The sequence below is a fragment of the Rhinoraja longicauda genome, chromosome 3 (genome assembly GCF_053455715.1).
Source record: "Rhinoraja longicauda isolate Sanriku21f chromosome 3, sRhiLon1.1, whole genome shotgun sequence".
Taxonomy (NCBI): Eukaryota; Metazoa; Chordata; class Chondrichthyes; order Rajiformes; family Arhynchobatidae; genus Rhinoraja; species Rhinoraja longicauda.
The window spans coordinates 96,068,586-96,082,925 of NC_135955.1; the positions used below are offsets into that span (position 1 = coordinate 96,068,586).

General features: G+C 47.9%; 2 protein-coding genes across 2 annotated transcripts in view; one reads left to right on the forward strand and one right to left on the reverse strand.

The window, feature by feature from the left end:
- Positions 1–5,464, reverse strand: part of ufsp2 (ufm1-specific peptidase 2) — a 31,532-nt gene extending 26,068 nt beyond the window's left edge. The window contains exons 1-2 of the mRNA XM_078396691.1: positions 5,323–5,464; positions 1,240–1,318 (exon numbers count right to left, since the gene is read on the reverse strand). Coding sequence (XP_078252817.1) covers positions 1,240–1,318; positions 5,323–5,325 — 82 coding nt within the window. The 5' untranslated portion in view covers positions 5,326–5,464. The remainder of the gene's footprint in view (positions 1–1,239; positions 1,319–5,322) is intronic.
- A 77-nt stretch (positions 5,465–5,541) lies between these two features.
- LOC144592278 (uncharacterized) lies at positions 5,542–8,666 on the forward strand. The gene is made up of 3 exons (XM_078396807.1): positions 5,542–5,639; positions 5,814–5,949; positions 6,905–8,666. The coding sequence occupies exons 1-3, from the start codon at positions 5,542–5,544 to the stop codon at positions 7,922–7,924; spliced, it is 1,254 nt and encodes a 417-aa protein (XP_078252933.1). The 3' UTR covers positions 7,925–8,666.
- Positions 8,667–14,340: the final 5,674 nt, after the last annotated feature.

Genomic DNA, 14,340 nt, shown 5'->3' on the forward strand with positions numbered 1-14,340 from the left:
ACATTGGGAACGTGTTTCCTGCCTCTAACGTGTCCAACCCCTTAATAATCTTATATGTTTCGATAAGATCTCCTCTCATCCTTCTAAATTCCAGTGTATACAAGCCCAGTCGCTCCAGTCTTTCAACATATGACAGTCCCGCCATTCCGGGAATTAACCCAGTGAACCTACGCTGCACGCCCTCAATAGCAAGAATAATGATGGCAAGTCATGGAGATGTAATATGAAGCGGAAAAAGATAAATGGATCAATTGATATATTCTAAGCTGGACTTTAATTGTATTCTTATGAAAGCAGCACCAGTGACATACCTAACCTAACTTGCTTGATCTTTATTCACATTAGCCCAGCTGCCTAACCATTAAAAATACCATAATCAATCCAATAACATGATTATTTACACTCCAGTTGCCGGGAAAGGAATATTCAGGGTATCACTGGGCAACAAAACAGCGAGAGTATCTGGCAGGCTAATAGCAAAACTATCACTCAGATAGAAAGTATCACAAAATGCTGGAGTAACTCAGCACGTCAGGCAGCATCTCAGGGGAGAAGGAATGGGTATCGAAGGTATCACAAAATGCTGGAGTAACTCAGCAGGTCAGGCAGCATCTCAGGAGAGAAGGAATGGGCCGCTCTACTCAGATAGAAAGGACACAGATCACTTTTTTCAATAAAATAAAATAAATTTAAATAGATAGGAAGGAATTGCAGACGCTGGTTTACACCAATGATAGACACAAAATGCTGGAGTAACTCAGCGACACAGGCAGCATCTCTGGAGTGGAGGAATGGGTGGCGTTTCGGATAGAGACCCTTCTTCCGACTGACATTCATGAGAGAGGGAGGCAAAGCGATATGGAAGGGTAAGTTGTGAAACCACGAGATCAAAGGGGACAAGATCAAGGAATAGATCATAGTCTGAAGAAGGGTCTCGACCCGAAACATCACCCATTCCCTCTCTCCTAGATGCTGCCTGACCTGCTGAGTTACTCCAGCATTTTGTGATAACACGGAATAGATCATTGTTAGCTGAGGGGAAGGTGACAATGAGACATACAATCAGTAATACAGAGTTTGGAGACTACGTGGGTATCAGTTAAAAATAAAGATTATTAACATCATTTCCACACACAAAATCTCATTACACAAATGGTGTTAAAAGATTCTGGATTATTCAAGGAACAAAAAGAAAACACGTTACAAAAATACATTTATTTAAATGTTCAAAATCCTCACCATCTGATTTGTGCAGGAATCCATCCAAACGAATTCTTCCCCTTACTCGAAACAGCAAGTCTTCAGAATCAAGTGGCAGCTGAAATAAATGGATTGAAGGAAAGTAATCTATCTACATCATTAATGCAAGTTTTATTGCGTATGCTGAACACTCTGGTGTCAGGACAATAGCCTCCTCTTGAATGTCACTAAAACAAAGGAGCTGATTGTGGATCTCAGAAGGGCTAAACATCCAAGGACGTACACGCCACTGGAGATAAATGGGTCTATTGTGGATAAGGTGAGTAGTTTTAAATACTTGGGAGTCCGCATCACAGAGGATCTGACGTGGGCAACGCACATTGCCGCACTGGTGGGTAAGGTTAAGCAGCGCCTTTACCACCTTAGACAACTGAGGAAATTCAGAGTGTCTCTGAGGATCCTTCATTGCTTCTACTCTGGGGCTGTAGAGAGCATCCTGTCCGGCAACATTACAGTCTGGTTTGGGAACAGCTCTGCCCAGGACAGGATGGCCCTGCAGAGTAGTGCGTTCGGCAGAACGCACCATGGGAACTACACTCGTCCCCCTGCAGGACCTATACATCAGGAGGTGCAGATCCAGAGCAAGCAAGATCATGAGGGACCCCTGCCACCCCAGCAACGGACTGTTCCAGATGCTACGATCAGGCAAACGCCTCCGCTGTCACGCTGCGAAAACGGAGAGGATGAGACGGAGCTTCTTCCCACAGGCCATCAGGACTGTTAACTTTTATAACCCCAGAGACTAAATTTTTGTCGACACTAATAGTAACTTATTAACTTTATTTATATGCTGTAACTGTAATTCTTTTTTGTGCACAACCCGCAGGCATTGCCACTTTCATTTCACTGCACATCGTGTATGTGACAAATAAACTTGACTTGACTTGACTAGAGCAGTCTGTGGTGGTCATCTAGCTATGCATTCCATAAGTCCAGAAACTCTAATCCACTTATTCATACCACAAAGTAACTGATGAATCTGTTTCATAAGTTCATAAGTGTTAAGAGCAGAATTAGGCCAATCAGCCCATCAAATCTACTCCGCCATTCAATCATGGCTGATCTATCTTTCCCTCTCAACCCCATTCTCCTGCCTTCTCCCCAAAACCCCTGACACCGTACTAATCAAGAATCTATCTATCTTGATTAGTCTGAAGAAGGTCTCGACCCGAAACATCACCCATTCCTTCTTTCCCGAGATGCTGTCTGACCCACTGAGTTACTCCAGCATTTTGCATCTACCTTTGATTTAAACCAGCAACTGCAGGTTTTTTCCTATCTAGCTATCTATCTATCAAGGAAAATAACTGCAGATGCTCGTATAAATCGAAGGTATCACAAAATGCTGGAGTAACTCAGTGGGTCAGGCAGCATCTCAGGAGAAGGAATGGGTGACGTTTCGGGTCGAGACCCTTCTTCAGACTCTATCTATCTCTGCCTTAAAAATAGCCATTGACGTGGGCCTCCACAGCCTTCTGTTTGACCTAATAATCAGTGAAGGCATACCAACATGAGATTGGAAGAGGTTGAAGAAATTCAGATATCTCCAAATCCACCTCCATATACCTCCACTATTATCCCCAATGTGGATTCCACACACTAACCTTGCCACATAATATAATTTTTTTTGCTTGACAATCACTGTCATCTTACATCCTCTTATCGATATTGATCATGATTTAAAATACCGTTAAGAAGGAGATGAGAAGGAATTTATTTCGTCAAAAAGTGGTGAATCTGTGGAATTCATTGCCACAGAAGGTTGTGGGGGCCATCAATAGATATATTTTTTAAGGCAGAGATAAATAGATTCTTGATTGGTACAGTTGTCAGGGGTTATGGGGAGAAGGCAGGAGAATGGGGTGGACAGGGAAAGATACATCAACCATAGTTGAATGGTGAGTAGACTCAATAGAATGGCCAAATTCTGCTCTTATGACTTATGAACCTGATCACCTTCCAGCCTCTTTTGTTCCAACACCAAGAATCCCAACTTCTTCAGTCACTCCACAAATTAAAGTCCCTCAATCCATGTAGTAAATCTCCTGCGTATTTTACTGTGAGAAGACGAGACACGGTGAACAGTAGGCAATAGTAGGTTTTATACAGGTAGATAAATCTGTGCTCCTTATGTACTCGACCTCTTAATTACCAGAAAGATTAACAGAAAGTTGAGAGAAAACTATTTCAATCAATGAATCTTGAGGGGGAAAAAAAGGTACTGAAGGATCTCAGTGGGTCAGGCAGCATCTGTTGGGGGAGATGGCATTCTTGTGTGTCCAATGAATCTTGGGGGTATGCCTGAAGCAGTGGTGGGAAGAGAGGCCCTCGTGACAGTTAAAACGCATCTGAATGAGTAGCATTAACCAAACACTGATTTTGACATGGGCACAAGGGCCCAAATGGCCTCCTTCTTAAGTGTATTGGAAGTTAAGGTTGGAAGGTTGAATAACAGGCAGGAAGAGTCAAAGAGTTATCTAATTATTTGTTTTGCATAGTTGTGTTCACATGAAGAAAACTTTGTCATAAGTTTTTACTTTCGGAGACCTTGGAGGGGGGAACCTCATTGAAACAGAATAGTGAAAGGCTTGGATAGAGTGGATGTGGAGAGGATATTTCCACTAGTGGAAATTATTCCACTATTTCCACTAGTCTAGGACGAGAGGTCACAGCCTCAGAATTAAAGGACATTCTTCTAGAAAGGAGATGACGAGAAATTTCTTTAGTCAGAGGGTGATGAATCTGTGGAATTCTTTGCCAAATAAGGCATTGGAGGCCAAGTCAGTGGAGGAAGACACGTCAAAGCTGGTGTAACTCTGCGGGTCAGGCAGCATCTCGGGAGAAAAGGAATGGGTGACGTTTCGGGTTGAGACCCTTCTTCAGACTGAACTCCAGCATTTTGTGTCGACCTTCGGTTTAAACCAGCATCTGCAGGTTTTTTTCCCCTTACCAAGTCAGTGGATATTTTTAAGGCAGAGATGGGTAGATTCTTGATTAGTACGGGTGTCAGAGGTTATGGGGGAGGGAAGGCAGGAGAATGGGGTTGGGAGGGAGGGAGAGATAGATCAGCCACGATTGAATGGCGGAATAGACTTGATGGGCCGAATGCCACTCCTATCCCTTATTAAACCAGCATCTGCAGTTCCATCCTACACACACCTATATCAAAAGTTACAAACAAGGATAGAAAGATCATTCTGGTTCTAAACATGTTGTCAAAATCATTTGTAATTTAGATGAGGGATGGGGGGGGGGGTCCCGGGCCCTGTGTTGACGGTGGAGCCTGTGGGGGGGTGGTCCCGGGCCCTGTGTTGACGGTGGAGCCTGTGGGGGGGGGGGGGTCCCGGGCCCTGTGTTGACGGTGGAGCCTGTGGGGGGGGGGGGGTCCCGGGCCCTGTGTTGACGGTTGGGGGGGTCCCGGGCCCTGTGTTGACGGTGGAGCCTGTGGGGGGGGGGCTGTGTTGACGGTGGAGTCTGTGGTGGTGGGGGGGGGCTGTGTTGACGGTGGAGTCTGTGGTGGTGGGGGGGGGGGGGGTCCCGGGCCCTGTGTTGACGGTGGAGCCTGTGGGGGGGGGGCTGTGTTGACGGTGGAGTCTGTGGTGGTGGGTGGGGGTCCCGGGCCCTGTGTTGACGGTGGAGTCTGTGGTGGTGGGGGGGGGGGTCCCGGGCCCTGTGTTGACGGTGGAGCCTGTGGGGGGGGGCTGTGTTGACGGTGGAGTCTGTGGTGGTGGGTGGGGGTCCCGGGCCCTGTGTTGACGGTGGAGTCTGTGGTGGTGGTGGGGGGGGGGGGTCCCGGGCCCTGTGTTGACGGTGGAGCCTGTGTGGGGGGGGGGGGGTCCCGGGCCCTGTGTTGACGGCGGAGCCTGTGTGGGGGGGGGGGGGTCCCGGGCCCTGTGTTGACGGTGGAGCCTGTGCTGTGGGCCAGTTTCGAGGCGGGGGAAGAGCCTGCAGGTCCCGTCCGCCCGCCAGGCCGGGCCCACCGGGCCGGGGGAAGGAGCAGACCGCTCCCGCCAAGCCTCAGGTCAGGAGGCGGGCTCTGCCCCAGTCGGGGGCTCTCCTCACCATGTTGATCCGCTGGGCGAGTCGCCGGCCACTGTCGCACCAGACGCCTTCGATCTCCCCGCCTCAACACCGCCACGTCACGTTGTTGCCCGGCGCCGTTGCCGCGGAAACCATTCACCCGCGCCGCCATCTTTGTGAGGGGCGCCGCCGCCATCTTGACGGGGGGACGGGGGGTGGGTGCCGTCGCCTTCTCGATGAGTGGGTGCCGTCGCCTTCTCGATGAGTGGGCGCCGCCGCCATCTTCGTGAAGGGCCGTCGCCCCGTGTTTGTTTGGTGTCGCCGTCGCCGTTTTTGTTTGAGTCGCCTCCGATATCTTTGTGAGGGAGGGAGGGGGGGGGGGTGTTGTTTGTTGTCGTGTTGTTTGTTGTCGCCGCCATCTTCGTGAGGGGGCCGTCGCCCCGTGTTGTTTATTGTCGTCACCATCTTGATGAAGGGGGAGCGCCGCCGTTTTTGTTCTGAGTCGCCGCCGCCGCCTCCGCCATCTTTGTGAGGGGCGCTGCCGCCATCTTTGTGAGGGGCTCCGCCGCCGCCATCTTTGTGAGGGGCTCCGCCGCCGCCATCTTTGTGAGGGGCTCCGCCGCCGCCATCTTTGTGTATAAGCGAGTTCGGTATTACAACTGCGCATGCGTGAGTTTGCCAAGGTCATGTGTCATTCGGGATAAACATTCTCGCCAGCTGAGCCACTGTGTGCGTACATTACGATCCATAATTGTTTTGACCTATGTTTCGTACTTATTTTCCAGTTTTGCTTCTTCGAGGTACGAAGATACTGCTTTCAAAACTATTAACTTAGGTGTATTTATGGTTCATTTGTACAGAACCACAATGATTTTGGTGGTTTTATTGGCTTTTTCCCTGGTCGCGTACGTCCAGGCCGTAGCGTGTAGCGTCCATCAGCGTTACATGGGCCGTGCTCGATCGCTTGCTGGCCCGCGTCGGTGAGCGAGTGTAGTACAAAATAACAACCATTTTTTTAATGATTTCTATAACTATCAATAGATAATATGAAAAGTATTCGTGTGGTTTTCACCTGTCCATGGCCACGGGCTGTATGCACGTTTGTTGACTTCTGAATGAGTTCTGCATGTACATGTGTAAGTAAAGTTGTGCAGTACAAAACGTAGTCACCAGTCTCCTGACTAATCATGTCTCTTCTGACTCCCATTACATTGGATCATGTTAATCAGTATTTCATATCATATCATATGTATACAGCCGGAAACAGGCCTTTTCAGCCCTCCAAGTCCGTGCCGCCCAGCGATCCCCGCACATTAACACTATCCTACACCCACTAGGGACAATTTTTACATTTACCCAGCCAATTAACCTACATACCTGTACGTCTTTGGAGTGTGGGAGGAAACCGAAGATCTCGGAGAAAACCCACGCAGGTCACGGGGAGAACGTACAAACTCCTTACAGTATTTGACACTCTAATTTTCTGTTACAATCTTGTGATTGTATAAATTAGTTCAATATACCATTTTCTTTTACGTTGTAACTTGTGCAATGGACATGCTTACAGAACCCTATTTTAATTAATGTATAATTGACTTTATTTATTTTGTTTTATATGTTACAGGGCAAGGCTATGCGCATTTGTGCAATTTTGGGCTGTGGAAGCAGCACATATCACCTGAGTAAGTGGATGCATACTGTGTGTGACAGCCACAACTGTAAATTTGCAACGGGAAACTGTTTCTGCCCGCCTCCCTTCAAACTCCACCCATTTCCGACAGAGAAGAGGGATGGAGCAGCCCGGTTGCGTTGGACCAAACTGGTCAACCGAAAGGACGGGAAAGGCAAGAATTGGCAGCCTGACCTCAAAGGCAACAGCCGCGTGTGCTCGAAGCATTTTGTGGACGGCGAGCCAACAACGATCAATCCAGACCCGGTCCTGAATCTCGGTTATTTGTTATCGAACTCCCCAGGGTCCCCACGTTCACTCCCTGGCAGAGATGGAAAACCTTCAAATCAAAGGAGGAAGTCGGTGACAGCGAAGCAAACCAATGTTGACCGACATCTTGACAATGGACCAGACTATAAGCGTTTACGAGCTTTTGCTGTAGATCATGCTTACGTGTACAAATGCAGCTGTCAAGAGAACTGCAATTGCAAGGGATGCATCCAAAAACAGAAGGACATAAACAAACTGACCGACAAAGTTGAAATGTTGGAAGGCAAGGTAGAAGAATTGAAACAAAAACTGAAGAATGCTGCAGCTAAAAAGCGTTTTTGTAGCAATATCAAGACCGACAAAAATGTGAGCAGATTAACAGGGCTTTCTTCGAAGGTTGGCTCAGACAACCTATGTGAGTATATGAAGCATAGAGCAAAGAAAATCCGATATTGGGAAGGGAGGAGAAAAGTCGTCAGTACTAAAGTACTTCACAGGCCGTCGGTAGCACGGGCTTCTTCATGTACGATGCAGCGTAAGCAGGAGCAGCGAGCTCGACTTTTCGACCCGTCTTTTTCGACCCCCTGTCCGCTAAAAAATGCTTCAAAGCTTCTACTTTCCATCGCAGAAAATCATCCAGTGTCATATTGTCGTCATTTGTCACGTAGTCACCACTTGCCCCAAATACCGGCCACCGAATGGTGAACGAGGTCTGATTGGCCTGGACGATGACACGTTAGCCTGGCTCACCTCAACGGAGCTGCAGGTCTAAAAGACATACGACAGAAGAAGAAGTCATTTGGGTCAGCCATAACCAATATAAGTCTAGTCAAGTCAAGTCAATTTTATTTGTATAGCACATTTAAAAACAACCCACGTTGACCAAAGTGCTGCACATCTGATTAGGAAAAAAAAAAAGAAACAACATACAGTGGCAGGCAGCCAAACACAACGGTGCGGCCATCTTGAACAAAATGTTTAACTAAAGCAGAATGGTGTCCCGCGGCCGCGCCGATACAAAGAAGACGCAGAGTCCCGCCCAATACGTACACACAGTTTATACAACGCTGCGTTCGCGATCACTAGCAACGCTCTTTGTTTATCCCGAATGACCTTTGACAAATCCCATGATGTAATTCTCTGAATGCATTCAAGAGAGAGCTAGATAGAGCTCTTAATGATAGCGGAGTCAGGGGGTATGGGGAGAAGGCAGGAACGGGGTACTGATTGAGAATGATCAGCCATGATCACATTGAATGGCGGTGCTGGCTCGAAGGGCCGAATGGCCTCCTCCTGCACCTATTGTCTATTCCTTGCCCGCGTGAGATACCAAACTCGCTTATTGGCTCCCGGATAATGTAACCTGTACATTCAGCAAATATTCAATCAAGAATATGTGAAGAGGTGTTTCTTTTTAGTTTTTGTTTTGCATATATATTTTAGATCCTGAATAAAGTTTATTTTTGAAATTTAAAGAAATATTTGGCTGCGTTCATCTTATTGTCACCCTCTTTTGTCCTGCATTATTGATCTTCTGTTACTTTTCACCTCTTTTCCCATTTATCCACCTGAGCTTTCTGACTGACAAAGTAGTGGTTTATTGGTCATGGTACTATTTATATCATGACACTCATGATTTCAGGAGATTCAAGAGTGTTTAATTGTCATAGGTACCGAAACAGACCAATCAAGTATCCCTTTCCGCGGAGACCGCTTCCCACTTTCCAGAGAGACCGTTCCCTCCGCAACTCCCTGGTCAAGTCGTCCCTTCCCGCCCAAACCACCCCCTCTCCAGGTACTTTATCCTGCAATCGCAGGAGATGCAACACCTGTCCTTTTACCTCCCCCCCCCCCCCCCCCCCCCCCCCCCGACTCCATCCAAGGACCCCGACAGTCTTTCCAGGTGAGGCAGAAGTTCACTTGCACCTCCTCCAACCTCATCTATAGGCGAGACCAAGCACAGGCTCGGCGATCGTTTCGCTGCACACCTCCGCTCAGTCCGCCTTAACCTACCCGATCTCCCGGCTGCTCAGCACTTCAACTCCCCCTCCCACTCTGACCTTTCTGTCCTGGCCTCCTCCATTGTCAGGGTGAGGACCAGCGCAAATTGGAGGAACAGCATCTCACATCTTTCCTCATATGACAGTCCCGCCATCCCAGGGATGAACCTCATGAACACACTGGCTCAATAACAAGGATGTCCTTCCTCAAATTAGGAACTGTGTGACTCTGACTGAGATCTTTTCATTGGATGTAAAATGATGTTTAATTTTTCACTTTTCCCCCTTCTGATTAAAGGTTGCTGCCCTGAAGCTACATTATAACCATGTTCATATTGTTAGACCAAAGAGGTGCTTTTACATTTTCTAACAACATCGATGTGCTAGGTATAAACGGGACTCAAGGGACACATATCACACAGAGACTTGGGGAACGAGAAGCAATGTATTCGTTTATTAAAGTGCAACATTTACAAGATGATAGTTAATCAGAATAAATATAAGACAGCTGAAACAGTATACTGTTCTTGAATCAAACAGGCACCTCAGCAAATAGCAGCAGTTTGTAGCAATACAAGATAGGACGGAACTCGGTGGGTCAGGTAGCATTTGTGGAAGGAAATGGATGGTTGATATTTCAGGTTGAGACCCTTCATCCACACCGAGTTAGTTAGATTCCACTCTCAGTTTACCTGAAGGGATTCAAGCTGAAACGTTGACTGTCCATTTCCCTCCACAGATGCTGCCTGGTCCGCTGAGTTCCTCCTGCTGCTCCCCACTTTTTGCTACAGATCCCAGCGTCTGCAGTCTCTTGCGTCTTTTTTCATTTTTCTGGAGGTCAGGTAACACCCACGGAGGGGGAGCAGGCAGGCGATGTTTCAGGACGGGACCCTTCCTCAGGGATGGAGTGGAGGGGGAGGCCATTGGTAAGAAGCAGTGAAGGTAAGGGAAGACTGACACGAAAATGCTGGAGTAACTCAGCGGGTCAGGAGAGAGCATCTCCGGAGAGAGAAGGAATAGGTGGCGTTTCGGCTCGAGACCCTTCTTCAGATGGGGGTTGGGCAAGAGCTGACAAGTGAGAGATGGATCCAGATAAGGAAGACTGAGTCAGATGGGAGATTGAAGGGTGGAGGTGGCCACAAAGACTGGAGGTGTTAAGTGCAGAAGACACATGGCTGCAGGTGGCAGAATCTGGCAAGGAAAGCGAGGAGTGAAGTATAGAACTAGAGGGAGGGATGGAGGGCAGATGGAAATGGAGGGGGAGGGGTGAGTGATGAGGAGCTGGAGGAGGGGAACGGAACTGTGTGACGGGAGGAGGGGAGAGTGGGACAAAGGGTGCATGTGTGTGAGAGGATAGATATTAAATGCTGGAATAACTCAGACTGAGTTACTGGAGCGACTAGGCTTGTATACGCTGGAATTTAGAAGGATGAGAGGAGATCTTATCGAAACGTATAAGATTATTAAGGGGTTGGACACGTTAGAGGCAGGAAACATGTTCCCAATGTTGGGGGAGTCCAGAACAAGGGGCCACAGTTTAAGAATAAGGGGTAGGCCATTTAGAACTGAGATGAGGAAAATCTTTTTCAGTCAGAGAGTTGTGAATCTGTGGAATTCTCTGCCTCAGAAGGCAGTGGAGGCCAATTCTCTGAATGCATTCAAGAGAGAGCTAGATAGAGCTCTTAAGGATAGCGGAGTCAGGGGGTACGGGGAGAAGGCAGGAACGGGGTACTGATTGAGAATGATCAGCCATGATCACATTGAATGGCGGTGCTGGCTCGAAGGGCCGAATGGCCTCCTCCTGCACCTATTGTCTATTGACTGAGAGAGGAGGAGAACTTCTTCAAAGTAGGCATACCTATCCTCGGTATAAACCAGCATCTGCAGTTCATTCCTACACATCTAGTGTGAGAGGACCTGGGTAGGCCTGAAGAAGAATGGAGGGTTATTAACTCATAACTGGAGATTTCAATGTCCATGCTGAAGGTGGACACAAAATGCCGGAGTAACCCAGCGGGACAGGCAGCGTCCCTGGAGAGAAGGAATGGGCGACGTTACGGGTCGGGACCCTTGTTCACGCTGTTGGGTTGTAGACTACCCAAACGGCATATGAAATTCTTCGATGGCAGCGCAGAAACTGCATTGGAAGAGTCCGGAATGGGGTAGGGGTATCGAAGTGTCTTGCAACTGGAAGCTCCAGCTGGCTTCAGCGGACTCGCAACGTGTGTCGAATGATAATAGTAACCCCGTCTTTACTTGCATTCACCTGTGCAGAGGAGATCACAGCGAGAAGACATGAATGCAAGGGTTGAGGTTGGACGAGATGCATATAAGTCTCTGTCTCATCCGGAATGGCTGTACTGGTCCACTGGATGGAGATATTATTAAAGATCAACACCCTTGCATTTGAAGCAATTTAAGCAAGAAGATATATTTAGCCGCTGTTTTTTTTTATTGCAGGGTTATGAAAGCAGATAGCCATCTTGAGGGGTGAGAGCGTAATGTGGTCAGCCTCGTGCGCATCCGAAATTTCTGTTCCTCTCCAGCCACAGGTCCATAATCATGCGTTCAAGAGGCAGGGACATTAAATACCTTCTGGTCTCACGGGCAGGAAGATGTTATAAGGCCCCAACTTCTCCCAGAATTCTCCGCCTTTCCACTCAATCGCCTAAAATATACATGAGAGTTAAATGCACTAAATGTGAATTGCAGTAATCATATTCATTAGACAATAGGCAATAGGTGCAGGAGGAGGCCATTCGGCCCTTCGAGCCAGCACCGCCATTCAATGTGATCATGGCTGATCATTCTCAATCAGTACCCCGTTCCTGCCTTCTCCCCATACCCTCTGACTCCGTTATCCTTAAGAGCTCTATCCAGCTCTCTCTTGAATGCATTCAGAGAATTGGCCTCCACCGCCTTCTGAGGTAGAGAATTCCACAGATTCACAACTCTCTGACTGAAAACGTTTTTCCTCATCTCACTTCTAAATGGCCTACCCCTTATTCTTAAACTGTGGCCCCTTGTTCTGGACTCCCCCAACATTGGGAACAAGTTTCCTGCCTCTAACGTGTCCAACCCCTTAATAATCTTATACGTTTCGATAAGATCTCCTCCCATCCTTCTAAATTCCAGTGTATACAAGCCTAGTCGCTCCAGTCTTTCAACATATGACAGTCCCGCCATTCCGGGAATTAACCTAGTAAACCTACGCTGCACGCCCTCAATAGCAAGAACATCCTTCCTCAAATTTGGAGACCAAAACTGCACACAGTACTCCAGGTGCGGTCTCACTAGGGCCCTGTACAACTGCAGAAGGACCTCTTTGCTCCTATACTCAACTCCTCTTGTTATGAAGGCCAACATTCCATTGGCTTTCTTCACTGCCTGCTGTACCTGCATGCTTCCTTTCAATGACTGTTTCAGTCATTGGGAGGTAACAGCATGGAGACAGGCCCTTAGGCCCCCACTAGAAGGCTTAGGACGTTTGGAATGTCCCCTACAACCCCCCCCCCCCCCCCCCCAACTTCTACACATGCGCCACATTTATCGGGATGCATCACACCATGGTTTGGGAACAGCTCCATTCAAGACCGCAAGAAGTTGCAATGGATCGTGGACGCAGCCCAGACCATCACGCAAACCAACCTCCCTTCCGTTGACTCCATCTACACCTCACGCTGCCTCGGCAAGGCCAGCACCATCATCAAGGACCAGTCGCACCCTGGCCACTCCCTCTTCTCCCCTCTCCCATCGGGCAAAAGGTACATTAGTGTGAAAACGCACACCTCCAGATTCAGGGACAGGTTTCTTCCCAGCTGTTATCAGGCAAATGATCCGTCCTATCACCAACTGGAGAGCAGTCCTGAGCTACCATCTACCTCATTGGTGACCCTCGGACTATCTTTGATCAGGCTTTACTGGCTTTGCCTTGCACTAAACGTTATTCTCTTATCATGTATCCGTACACTGTAAATGGCTCGATTGTAATAATCTGTTGGCATTCTGCTGACTGGTTAGCACGCAACGAAAGCTTTTCATTGTACCTTGGTACACGTGGCAATGTTGGGCGAGTCCAGAACCAGGGGCCACAGTCTCAGAATAAAGGGGAGGCCATTTAAAACTGAGGTGAGAAAACACTATTTCACCCAGAGAGTTGTGAATTTGTGGAATTCTCTGCCACAGAGGGCAGTGGGGGCCAAATCACTGGATGGATTTAAGAGAGAGTTAGATAGAGCTCTAGGGGCTAGCGGAAACAAGGGATATGGGGAGAAGGCAGGCACGGGTTACTGATTGGGGACGATCAGCCATGATCACAATGAATGGCGGTACTGGCTCGAAGGGCCGAATGGCCTCCTCCTGCCACTATTTTCTATGTTTCTATAATAAACAGTCCACATTGATGACCAAGCGTATATTTTCACACCAATCCGGTCGTTTCCCATTTTATTCTCCCCATGTTCCAGTTAAATTCCCCCCACATTCAACAACTCACAAACACCAGGGAGAATATAAACATAGAAAATAGGTGCAGGAGGAGGCCATTTGGCACTTCGAGCCAGCATCGCCATTCATTGTGATCATGGCTGATCATCCACAATCAGTAACCCGTGCCTGCCTTCTCCCCATATCCCTTGATTCTGCTAGCCCCTGGAGCTCTTTCTAACTCTCTTTTAAATTCATCCAGTGAATTGTCCTCTACTGCCTTCCTTGGCAGAGAATTCCACAGATTCACAACTCTCTGGGTGAAAAATAAAAATTATTTTATAATTTTAGCTGTTTTCTCATGTGAAAGGCCTTTTAAAAACATTTCATACATCAGACAACGATGGTGTGAGCTTATAGGCAGAGGTTGAGTAGGCTGGGACTCTAGTCCATGGAGCGCAGGAGGATGAGGGGTGATCTTATAGAGGTGTATAAAATCATGAAATGAATAGATGCACAGAGTCTCTTGCCCAGAGTAGGGGAATCGAAGACCAGAGAACAAACTGTATGTTTAAGGCGAAGGGGAAAAGATTTAACAGGAATCTGAGGGGTAGCTTTTTCACACAAAGGGTGGTAAGTGTACGGAACGAGCTGCAACATTTATGAAATATTTAGACAGGTACATAGATGGGGCAG